Source organism: Terrapene carolina, unplaced genomic scaffold (genome assembly GCF_002925995.2).
Source record: "Terrapene carolina triunguis isolate 2854851 unplaced genomic scaffold, T_m_triunguis-2.0 Scaffold192, whole genome shotgun sequence".
Classification (NCBI taxonomy): domain Eukaryota; kingdom Metazoa; phylum Chordata; order Testudines; family Emydidae; genus Terrapene; species Terrapene triunguis.
Window position 1 is genome coordinate 3,593,029 of NW_020664543.1, and position 10,556 is coordinate 3,603,584.

General features: G+C 63.5%; 1 protein-coding gene across 1 annotated transcript in view; it reads left to right on the top strand.

Annotated features, from left to right (window-relative positions):
• SDK2 (sidekick cell adhesion molecule 2) overlaps nt 1–9,113 on the top strand; it is a 153,492-nt gene extending 144,379 nt beyond the window's left edge. Inside the window, exons 37-40 of the mRNA XM_026654563.2 lie at nt 236–376; nt 2,623–2,761; nt 3,503–3,629; nt 7,132–9,113. Coding sequence (XP_026510348.1) covers nt 236–376; nt 2,623–2,761; nt 3,503–3,629; nt 7,132–7,485 — 761 coding nt within the window. The 3' untranslated portion in view covers nt 7,486–9,113. The remainder of the gene's footprint in view (nt 1–235; nt 377–2,622; nt 2,762–3,502; nt 3,630–7,131) is intronic.
• Nucleotides 9,114–10,556: the final 1,443 nt, after the last annotated feature.

Here is a 10,556-nt window from a genome sequence, read left to right on the forward strand (position 1 = left end):
TGCCAATGCCCCCCACTCCCAGCCCCCCGCTATCCCAGCCCCCCAGTTGAAGCAGGTCCGTTGTTTGCAAGTCTATTGGGGTTCCCCAGGAGCAGAGGAAGGGTCCCCGGGATGAGACAGGTCCCATCCCAACACACAAACAAGCTCCAAGCCCCGCCAGCGCCCAGGACAGGCCCCAGGGTGTGAGCTGGCAGGGTGGATGGATGACACCCTGCTCTCCACGGCTGCCTTCCAGCCCAGAAAGCCAACCCCTTCTACGAGGAGTGGTGGTTCCTGGTGGTCATCGCCTTGGTCGGGCTCATCTTCATCCTCCTGCTGGTCTTCGTCCTCATCATCCGCGGGCAGAGCAAGAAGTATGCCAAGAAATCAGACTCAGGTGAGCGCCCCTGCAGGCAGGGCAGGAGCTGACGCCCAGAGGGGCTGCTCGGCCCGGCGTAGGGGGCTGTGGTGCCACGGAGGCCGCGGTGCGGGAGGAACGGCCCCCAGACTCACCCGGCTGGGGACAAGGTGCTGGGAACCAGGGGGGCTGGCTCTGAGCCGCCCTGGTCTCAAACACAGAGGTGCAGCGCTGGGAGCCCAGGAGCTGTGCCTGGGTACGGGAGACGAGGGCGTTTCGCCTTCCCCGTCTGCAGCTTGCACCCCCCGTGGCTGTGGAGCCAGAGGGCCTGGCCCGTGGCTGGGGTAGACCAGCGCCGCTCTGCTGGAGGTGTGCCTGGATACACTGGTAGAGGGCCAGGGATCTCCTTCAGCTTTTGCCCTAGTTATTATGGTTCACGTCACTGCTGACCGGGCCTCTCCCTGCACCCCCTAACACTGGTGTTAGGGCAGAACGTGGCTCAGCCCGTGACTCCAAACCCAGGAGAGCCAGTGTCAGGGTGCGCACCGTGTTCCTGGGGTCCCTGGGCGTGGCGTGGTGCCTGCCCCGGCCACCCAGCGCTGGGAGCTTCCCCGAAGGCTCCATCCAGCAGCCTGATCAGTGGGAGCCTTTCCCTTCACTGCCCTGGCTCGCGGGTGAGACCCTCCCGCCTTCTGCCACTTCCCGCCAGCTGCTCTGCTGATGGGAGCGACACCAGAACCGTCCCCCCAGCACAACAGGCCCATCCCGCCCCTGCCTTGCCGGCAGACGCGGGTTAGAAAATCGCGTCACTGGCCGTGTTAATGTCGCTGGGAGCTCCAGATCAAACAACCGGCTTCTCTCATTGTGAGCTGCCAGCGGCAGGAAAGGTCACGGGATTAGTAAATGCAGCTCTGTTTTCTTAGCCAAATGAAGGGCTCAGATTGTGGGGCTAATGCCGCCCGCCCTGCTGAGTCAATACACTTGTGTAGCCGAGCAAGGGAGAGACGGCTGGCGCTGGGAGCCTGGACTCCTGGCTTCCAGTGCGGGCGAGTCACACCCAGAGCCTTTAGGGCTGGTGCCTGGGTTCGTGGGGCCCGGAGTTAGAAGCCAAGGGGCCCGATTCTCCGCCCCTCTGCTGCTGGGTGATTGCTCCCACCTGGACATCAGGGGCGTGAAATGCCGCCGCACCGTTCGCCCCACCGGTGCCAGTGTCCGATGGCAGCTGTGCCCCAGGAAACGCCCACCCCGGCTGGAAGGCAGGGGGCAGTTGGGCCCCAAGGGACTAGAGCCGGGCAGCTTGTGCAGCTGTTTGCAGCAGAACCCTGTGCCCAAACCCAGCACTTGCCCTTCAGGGATCTCAAAGCACTTTATAGCCATTAACGGGTTAACCCTTGGGGGAGATCAGGAAGCATCAGTACCCCCGTTTTAGGGATGGGGAAACCGAGTCACGAGCAGAGTGGTGATTTGCCCAGTGAGCTGCTGGCAGATCTCCTGATGCTCAGCCCTGATTTGCCCAGGGCCTGCTGCCCCATCGCTGGGCACAGCATGCCGTCAGCCCGCTGTCTGCTCGAGGGCCTGGGCACTTCACAGATTGCATGCCGGGCGGGATTTTACCATGCCCGCAGCGTGACGAGCAGGGCTGGCCAGATGCTGAGCTGAGACCAACGCCCAGCGGAGCACCAGCCATGCGGTCCGCTCCTCACGCCTTCAGCTGCCCAGACGGCTGGGCTGGCACGGGGAGCTCTGCGTAACCCGTGCCCCCTGGCCACGCTGGGGACCTGTGAAGAGTAGCACCCCGGCCTTGAGCCCCACGGAGCCGCCTCAGCCCTGGCGGGATGGCACTGCACTGGGATACGAGGGCTGGCTGGAGAGGGGGTGAGCTCGTCCCCCGGAGCCCTCCCAGCCCAGTTCGAAGCTGGTGCAGACCAGACTGAGTGATGAGACGGGACGGGTGAAGGCTGCCCTACCCCTTCATTGCCACTGAGCTTGCTGGGCGTGGTGCCCGCTGGCTGAGCTGGGGGGTGTCCTATGCCCACGCATCTGGGGGGAGAGGGGGGTTATTGGCCTGGGGAACCCCTGGCTACAGTGCACCTGTCTGCTCCCCCTTTCTCCATCAACTCCCTCCAAATCCCATTGCTTGTCTCCAGGCCTGTCTCGGGGAGCAGGCAGGTCCGGAAGGGTTGGCCCAGGAGTCCGAGCTGGTTCCGTAGCCGGGTGTGTGATGTGCGGGTTCCCCCCGGGGTGGGGCGCTGCCCCAGCTGATGGCTCCCCTCCCGCTCCGACAGGGAACAACTCCAAGGCGAACGCGCTGAGCCACGGGGAGATGGTGAGTCTGGACGAGGGCAGCTTCCCTGCCTTGGAGCTCAACAACCGGCGCCTCTCCGTCAAGAACTCCTTCTGCAGGAAGAACGGGATCTACACCAGGTACCGGCCATGGGGCTCAGGGCTCTGTGTGCCCAGCCAGAGATCTGGGGCCAGGCCCCCGCCCCCACTGCACCCCACTGCCCGGGTTACTGGTGTGCTGGCACCTGCCGGACACTCACCGACACCAACTGCCCCCACAGGTGGTTCTGGGTGGGGATGTGGAGCCCGGAGCAACAAAGGGGTTGGACGTGGCTCCGGATCGGGCTCTCCGCCTAAAGCCATCGGCTCCAGTGGGGCTGCCGCTGCTCGCCCCCCACCCATGACTGTTGTAGGGGGGCCAGGGCTGGGCTAGCAGGGGGCTGTGGATCGGGGTTGAGGGGCACTGGCAGAGCTGGGGGCGGGAGCCCGAGGCTGCGGGGCGGGAGTGTGGGGTGCTGGCAGAGCTGTCGGTGTAGGCGCTTGCTCATGTCCTGCCCAGCTCCTGCTTTCGAGCACCAAGCCGGCTCTCAGATTGGAGAGGGCAGGAGAGGAAAGCAGTGGAAGCCGGAGCCGCCGGGCCCCCGCTGGTTAATGGCTCAGCCCCAGGCAGGCCAGCAGCCTGCAGTGGGGAGGGTTCGGGTGCGGCCCCACGGCCGATGCTCTGAGCAGCCCTGCTAGCGCCCGGGGGGAGGTCAGTGGGCTCGGGTGGGGCCTGCTGGGGTGGCCGTGGCTGGTCTCCCCGAGCGGGACCCAGGGGATCGGCTCCAGCGCCAGAGTTCTCCCTTTCCGAACGAAACGTAGAGCTTCCGTGTCCCTGCCGAGGTCCCCGCCGCGGCCCAGCCCCGGGAGCCTGCATTACTCAGACGAGGACGTCACCAAGTACAACGACCTCATCCCGGCCGAGAGCAGCAGCCTGACGGAGAAGCCCTCGGAGATCTCGGACTCCCAGGTGAGGGGCGGCTCGCAGGGGCCGGGGCTCTCAGCTCGGCAGGGCTGGGGGGGCAGCACGCGCTCACGGCAGGGCCTGGCCGGAGGGCGAGAGGCGGCTGCGGCACAAGGGGTGGGGGGCAGGGGTCAGACAAGCCTCCCCACCCCATTCAGCCATTGGCCCCCCCGGCGGGAAAATCGCTCTGCACCCTGTGCCTGGGATCCCCAGGCTGGCTGCCCCCGTCGTCCCCCGCAATTCCTGTCCCCTCTGTCAGCTGCATCCCCTTGTCCTCATCACCTCCCCACTCCCTGTAAAGGGGATCGGGGACAGGAGTGTGTTCCAGTGCATGCTGGGAAAGGGAGGAACGAAACAGTTCCCCACCCCTGACTGATTCCTGCTAGAAGCCCCATTGCTGCCCGGGGTTCCCGCCGTGGGGCATGCCCCCCCCCCCCCCCCCGTTTGCGGGCATGGGTCACCCCCTGAGCACCCAGGGTTGTGGTTTAGCATCTCAGCTGGGCCTGACGGACACACAACTCCTGTCCCCTGGCAGGTGCCCCCGGGACTGTTTGTTCTGCCCCAGCTGGCACAGCCCATGGGCGGGGTCGGAGGCGTTGCCCTGTCCCCGATGCACCAGCGTGCCCCTCAGACAGCCAGACCCCTAGCAGGCTGCCCCGCAGCAACCAGCATGGCCAGGGCACAATGGGATCCTGGCTTTCCTGGTGTCGGAGGGGGGAGCGGGGGGGGAGCGCAGTGGGGGGTGAGCACAGATCCAGGAGGTTGGGATCTGAGCTGAATATACCCAGGGACAGTGGAAACAGGCCCTCGCCACGGGCTCTCTCCACGCCGGTATCACACCCCAGCTGGCTACCCTGCACTGCCTTGGAGCACGCCGTGAGCTGCCGGGTGTTTAGCCCGGCTCCCTGCAAAGGGAACAGCTGCTCCGGGACCCCAGGGCAGCCTGTGTCCCCGTCTGACCCCCCCTCTTTGGGCCATGTAGAGCAGTGGCCGAGGGTCCAGGCCAGGGTTCAGGGAGACCCTCTGCAGCGGCACGCCTGGGAACAGGATGGGGCTAGAGAGAGACCCCAGGAAACCACGTATTCCTCCAGGACCCCCCAGTACAGAACCCGCTTTCTCCTGGCCATGCGTTTCCAGGCGCAGATGCTGCAGCTGTGCTGGGACTGGCCCTTAACGAGGCCTGCGAAAACGAGCCCCTCTCCTCCAGTGGCCCTGGGGGCTGAGATTCAAATGGCTGCCTGGAATCCCCGCTCCATCTGGGAGACTTTGAGAGCCGGCGAGGCCAAAACAGATCTTGCCGCTCCCCTGGGCTGTGGAGCGGTCATGCAGCACCTCGCGCCGGCCACGTGGGGCTGAGCAGCGGGCCAGGGGACCCAGGCCTGCTAATCCCACTTCAGCCACTGTCTCAGCTGGGCCACTCAGCTCCCTGGTGCACTGGTTCTTCCCGCCCTGCGGGACCCTCGCTTGGGGGTGGCCAGTGCTGAGCGCGCCTAGGGACTAACCAGAGCCTCAGGGTACACGCAGGAGCAGCGGGGAGAGATGATGGGTCAGATCCTTCTGTCAGTGGCAGCCGGGCAAATCCGCGCTGAGTTGGGGGGGACATGGGGGGTGTAGCCGAGATCTCACTCTGGCTCGTAGCACCTGCTTCTCTTTTACACCAAGGTCCCTTTGGCCTTTCCCTTTACGCTACCGGAGCGTGGGAGTGGGAATCTGACCGACCGGCTCTTTCCTCCCTACGCCTTGGAGGGCTGTAGCTGCGCGACCGAGCGCTGGGAAGGGGCAGAGGGAGCCCGAGGCGGTGGAGACGCGGGCGCTGCGTGAGCACCAAGCCTGCCTGTGTACCCCCACGACGGGAGCGCCTGCAGGTGCCCCCGGAGATCAGGACCCCCCTGTGCCGCGCGCTGGGTGGCCCCGCACGGAGAGGGCCTCGCACTCGGAGCAGAGAAGACAAAGGCTGGGTTATTATTCCTGCAGGAGAGCTGGGGCCCCAACAGGTGCAGTGACGCTTACTCGGGCATCCGTGGCACAGCTGGGAATTCCCTGGCCGCTCCCATCACCTGAGCCTGGTGCAGGCTTGTGTGTCTCAGATCTGTGGAGGGGAACAGGCAGCTGAGGGCTTCCTGCTCCCCAGACTTTGCAGCTCTTCAGCAACCCCCGAGCTGCCCCATAGGCCTTGGCCTTCCCTTTGCCTGCAAAGTGGAGGCGAATCCAAGTTAACCCCCCCTTTGCATTGTCGCTGGTTGAGTGTCTTTGAGGAGCTGTAAGAGCTGAGCTCGCTGAAAGCTGTCACTTGATTGCTTGCCTGGCCGCCCGAGCTTCCTCGTGAATGGGGCCATTGTGCCTGGGGGAAGGGGGCAGCTGAATTCAATTATGGAAAGCAGAGGGCGAGTTGAAAGGAGGGACGTGAGCCAACCCAGCCTCTGCCTGAGCGCTTTCTTCTTCCCCCGTCCTCCCCGCCGTGCCCTCTGACAAACATAGCTCCGGCTGCTCCCAGAGATGGCGCGGAGGGGCAGCGCTGCCAGGGCTTGCGCTGGGACTGGTCATCGGGGAAGGAACGCCAGGCCGGGATAGGGTCTGGGTCTGGTTGTTGGGGAAGGGACACTGGTCCGCGGTCGGGATCTGGTCATTGGGGAAGGGATGCCAGGACAGGCCGGGACGGGTGCTGGATCTGGTTGTCGGGGAAGGGATGCCAGGCCGGGCGCTGGGTCTGGTCATTGGGGAAGGGACGCCAGGCCAGGCCGGGTGCTGGGTCTGGTCATTGGGGAAGGGATGCCAAGACAGGCCGGGCCGGGTGCTGGATCTGGTTGTCGGAGAGGGGATGCCAGGCCGGGATGGGCGCTGGGTCTGCTCATTGGGGAAGGGACGCCAGGCCGGGGCGTGTGCTGGATCTGGTCATTGGGGAAGGGATGCCAGGCCGGGCCGGGCGCTGGGTCTGGTTGTCGGGGAAGGGACACTGGGCCGGGGTCGGGATCTGGTTGTCAGGGAGGGGATGCCAGGCCGGGCCGGGTGCTGGGTCTGGTTGTTGGGGAGGGGATGCCAGGCCGGGACGGGCGCTGGGTCTGGTCACTGGGGAAGGGACGCCAGGTCGGGACGGGCGCTGGGTCTGGTCGTGCTCTATCACCAGCTTCCCCTAGGGCCCGATTCTGACCCTCCCTTACTCCAGTGCTGTTCCATGGAATCACTCTGGACTCACACCAGTGTATGGGAGACCCCGGTTCCCTGAGCTCTGTGGATACACAGGGAGGGGCTGCTGCCCACCTGCCCACCCCCTCCCCTGCCTGCAGGATGGGTGCGGTGGTGCAGGCTCTGATGTCATGTAGGATCACGGTTTCCAAGCTGCCTCTCACAAGGCCAGTGCCCAGTGGGCTGCTGGTGGCACTGCCCGGTGGGTGCCCCCTCAGCTCCTTCTGCTCACGCCGTGTCCTCGCGGGCATGTGCTTGTCGGGCCGGCTGAGTGCTGCGGCCGGGCACAGCCAGACCTGTAGTAACCCAGGCTCTGTCTCTGCAGGGGAGCGACAGCGAGTACGAAGTGGATCAGAACCAGCAGAAGGCCCACTCCTTCGTCAACCACTACATCAGCGACCCCACCTACTACAACTCCTGGCGGCGCCAGCAGAAGGGCATCTCCCGGGCCCAGGCCTACAGCTACACGGAGAGCGATTCCGGCGACCCCGACCACTGCCCCTTGTCCAACAGCACCAGCACCCAGCAAGGCAGCCTCTTCCGGCCCAAAGTCAGTAGGACCCCACCCCCCCAGCCGCCCATCACCCCCCCCAGCCAGCAAAGCACCCTGTACCGCCCCCCCAGCAGCCTGGCGCCGGGCTCTCGAGCCCCCATTGCGGGATTTTCTTCTTTTGTTTGATGGTTTCAAAAGAAATAAAGAAAAGCGAAAAAGGACAAGAAATCCCAAACCCACGTTTACGTCCAGAGTTATTTTTTCCGAGGCAAAGGAGACGTCCCGGCAGGGCAAGCCCAGCGCTGGCCGGGGAGAGACAAGCGGACCCGGTTCGGAGTCTAATCATTTGCTGCTTCCAGAGGCGCATGGAGCCCTATAGAAGGGGCACCCCCTGAAAGGACCTTTGCAAAAGCTTGCAGGGCCGAGAGTCCGTCTGTGGGGCACCTTCTCTTCTCTTTGAGGCTGAGGGGCGGAGAGGAAAGTTACAGGGTAAAGGACAGCAGCTGGCGAGCTCCCGGCCGACGCTGGTGTCTCCACAGGGCGCTGGCTCCTTGCGGGCGGGTTTACTCAAGGGCCTTTGCTGACAGGACAAACCCACCCCTTGTGGGCCAAAGCTTTCTTTGTGCGCTCCCTGAAAGACCAGCCAGCTAGCGTCCAGAGGAGCGGGGCGTGCAAGTGCCGTCGGCCAGCGTGGTCGCACAAGACTTCAACCGGCGAACCCACACCAGTGACCAACGGTGTCCTCGGCGCAGCACCGCAGAGCCTGACGTGGGATGGGAACGGTGCTGCTCTTCCGCTCAGCGTTAGGTGGGAACAACGCTTGCAGGCCCTTGCTTCCCAGTGGGCCGCAGACGTGCCCGATGGCCCGCGTGCTGGACGTGGGACCCGCTTTGCCAGGCTGCCCGCTCGGCTCGCCGGTCCCTCCTCTGCCAGTCTCCTCTCCTGTCTCCCCGTGACACGCCATGTCAGAGTGTGGAAAAGTGACAAACCAAAACACAAAGCCCGTAGGCAGCCATTTGGTTTGCTGCATTGGGGCGGGATATGGGGGGTGGAGAGTAGATTTGGGGCGGGACGGGGATGCTGGAGTTGTGATCGATTTACTTGAATCCTTCTGGAGGAGACATCCCCCTCCCAGCCCCCCTTATCCCTGGCGAGAAGCTGGGGAGGGGGCCTCTGCGGCCGAACTGCGCCACGGGGCAGGTGACCAGCATGGGGGCGTCGCTTATCGGCACGGCAATTCATTTCTTCCTTCCTTGGCCCCATCCTGGAGGGGGGGAGGGAAAGGAAAATGCCCCGGGGCCCGGGATGGTTGTGGGACGAGATGTACCCTCCACCTACAACGTGGTCCTCTCCCCCTGGCTTGGGACGGACGCCGCCCCTTTAACTCCAGCAGAACAGAGGGGGCGGGGTGGGGCTCTGCTGGCATGATGGATTGGCAGCCACAGTCTTTGTTTTGTGTTGTTTTAGTGCCCAGGTTTGGCGGGGGATGCGAGGGGAGGGGGCCAGAATCGGGATGAGGGGGATCGGTGGTGGTGGTTGTTTCCAGCATCGCAAAACACACACAGTGCCTACTCATCAGCTGGATCCCGAACTCCTCAGCCGTCTTCCCTTCCGCACGGGTGCGAAGTACGAGCTGGAGGGTCCGGCTGTCCCCCGCTGTGTCCCCGTCCTTCTGCGGAGGGGGGCCGGAGCTGTCACCGTGGTGATTAGCCCCACGTGCTCTCGCCCGTATTTGCACATTCTCGGCCCAGGCTGGTTGACAGAGGACTGAACCTGGTGCGTGGGGTCCCTTTAATAAAGACTCAAAAGCGCTGGAATCGTTTTTTGGTGTATTTCCTTCGCCCCAAAAACAGAGAGAGAGGCACTCAGAATGACCCTGTACCCTGCAGAACTTGAGAAAGGGATGGAGCTGGGATCACCCCGAACTTCCCAGCTGCCGGTCCCTTTTGCAGGCGTATTCCTGCAAGGGAGGGTGATGTGGGTAAGTAGTTGTGGCCCACAGGGTCTCTCTCGCCTCCGTTCAGGTGCGCGGAGAAGGAGCGATGGTTTCTGTGCAGGTGACTGAGAAATGGGTTATCCTGGGAAAGTGCTGGCCAGAAATCGGCTCTACAGTGCTGTCTGAGCGCTCCGGGCAGAGCTAGACAGCACGGTGGCTAAAATACCCGTGTCCCCCAGAGCTTTGGCTACACTAGAGCTCCCACGGGTGGAGCTTTACAAAGCTCAGCCCTCCTCCCATGCAGTGTCCTTGTGGAGAGCTCCATTAACTCCAGGGAAAACCCCTTCTGTCGCTGTAGGAAGCACCTACCCTACGGAGCTGTGCCGCTGTGGCGTAGATACCCTGTCGCCACGTCTCTACCTCCCCGGGATCACAGCTGTGCAGGAAAGAAGCGTCCAGTCAAACCCACAGCCCCCCTCATTGCAAGGCAGCTAAATCCTCATCCCCTCCGCTCACCACCACAGACAGGGCAAGTGCTGGCTGCTTCCCTTGAGCCCAGGATTTAATCAGCACCTTTTAATACCCTGAGGCCACTGAGCCTGGCTTGCAGGCCAAGGCGTGATTTGAGATTAGCCCAGAGCCAGGAAATAGGTAATAAAGAATCCCCAGGGGGCCGGCTGGGAGTTTAATTTGCAGATTCCAAACCCATTAGCAGCGGGGCTGGTTCCTCGGTGGGGTGAAGGGGTGTGTGTGGGGGGGTCACTCTGGATCCAGACAAGGAGCAGAAGGACCCAAAGCCGGCGGAGGTCAATGGGGTAACTCCCCGCACTGGAATCCGCTTGAGTGGTGAGGTCAGACCTTCCTGTGCAGCTGACACGCCAGTCCTAAAATCTGCCTTGCCAGAGCCGGGACTGGAAGAAGGACTAGCAGAGAGACAGAGGGTGCGCGTCCCATGGCGCGTGTCCTTTTTCTAGCTAGACAGGACTCAGCAGTGGATTAGAAAGTGGTTAACGGCCAGCTCACAAAAAGTCATTGTCAATGAATCGTCATCCGAGGGCGGGAGGGGGTTCTCGCAAGGATCCGCCCGGGACCCTTCAATAGCTTTATTAATGATCGGGAAGAAAATATAAAATCATTGCTGGGGAAGTTTGCAGGTGGAAGGTAAATGATGATGGATTTCGCGCTAAGGTGGCTTCTTTGAACACCGGGCATTTGAACACGGCCCAAGGCAAGGGCCTACATGGAGGAGCAAAGGCTGTAGGTTACACGGGGAGGGTGGGCGACACGACCCTGGAATGCAGTGACACGGAAAAGGACTTAG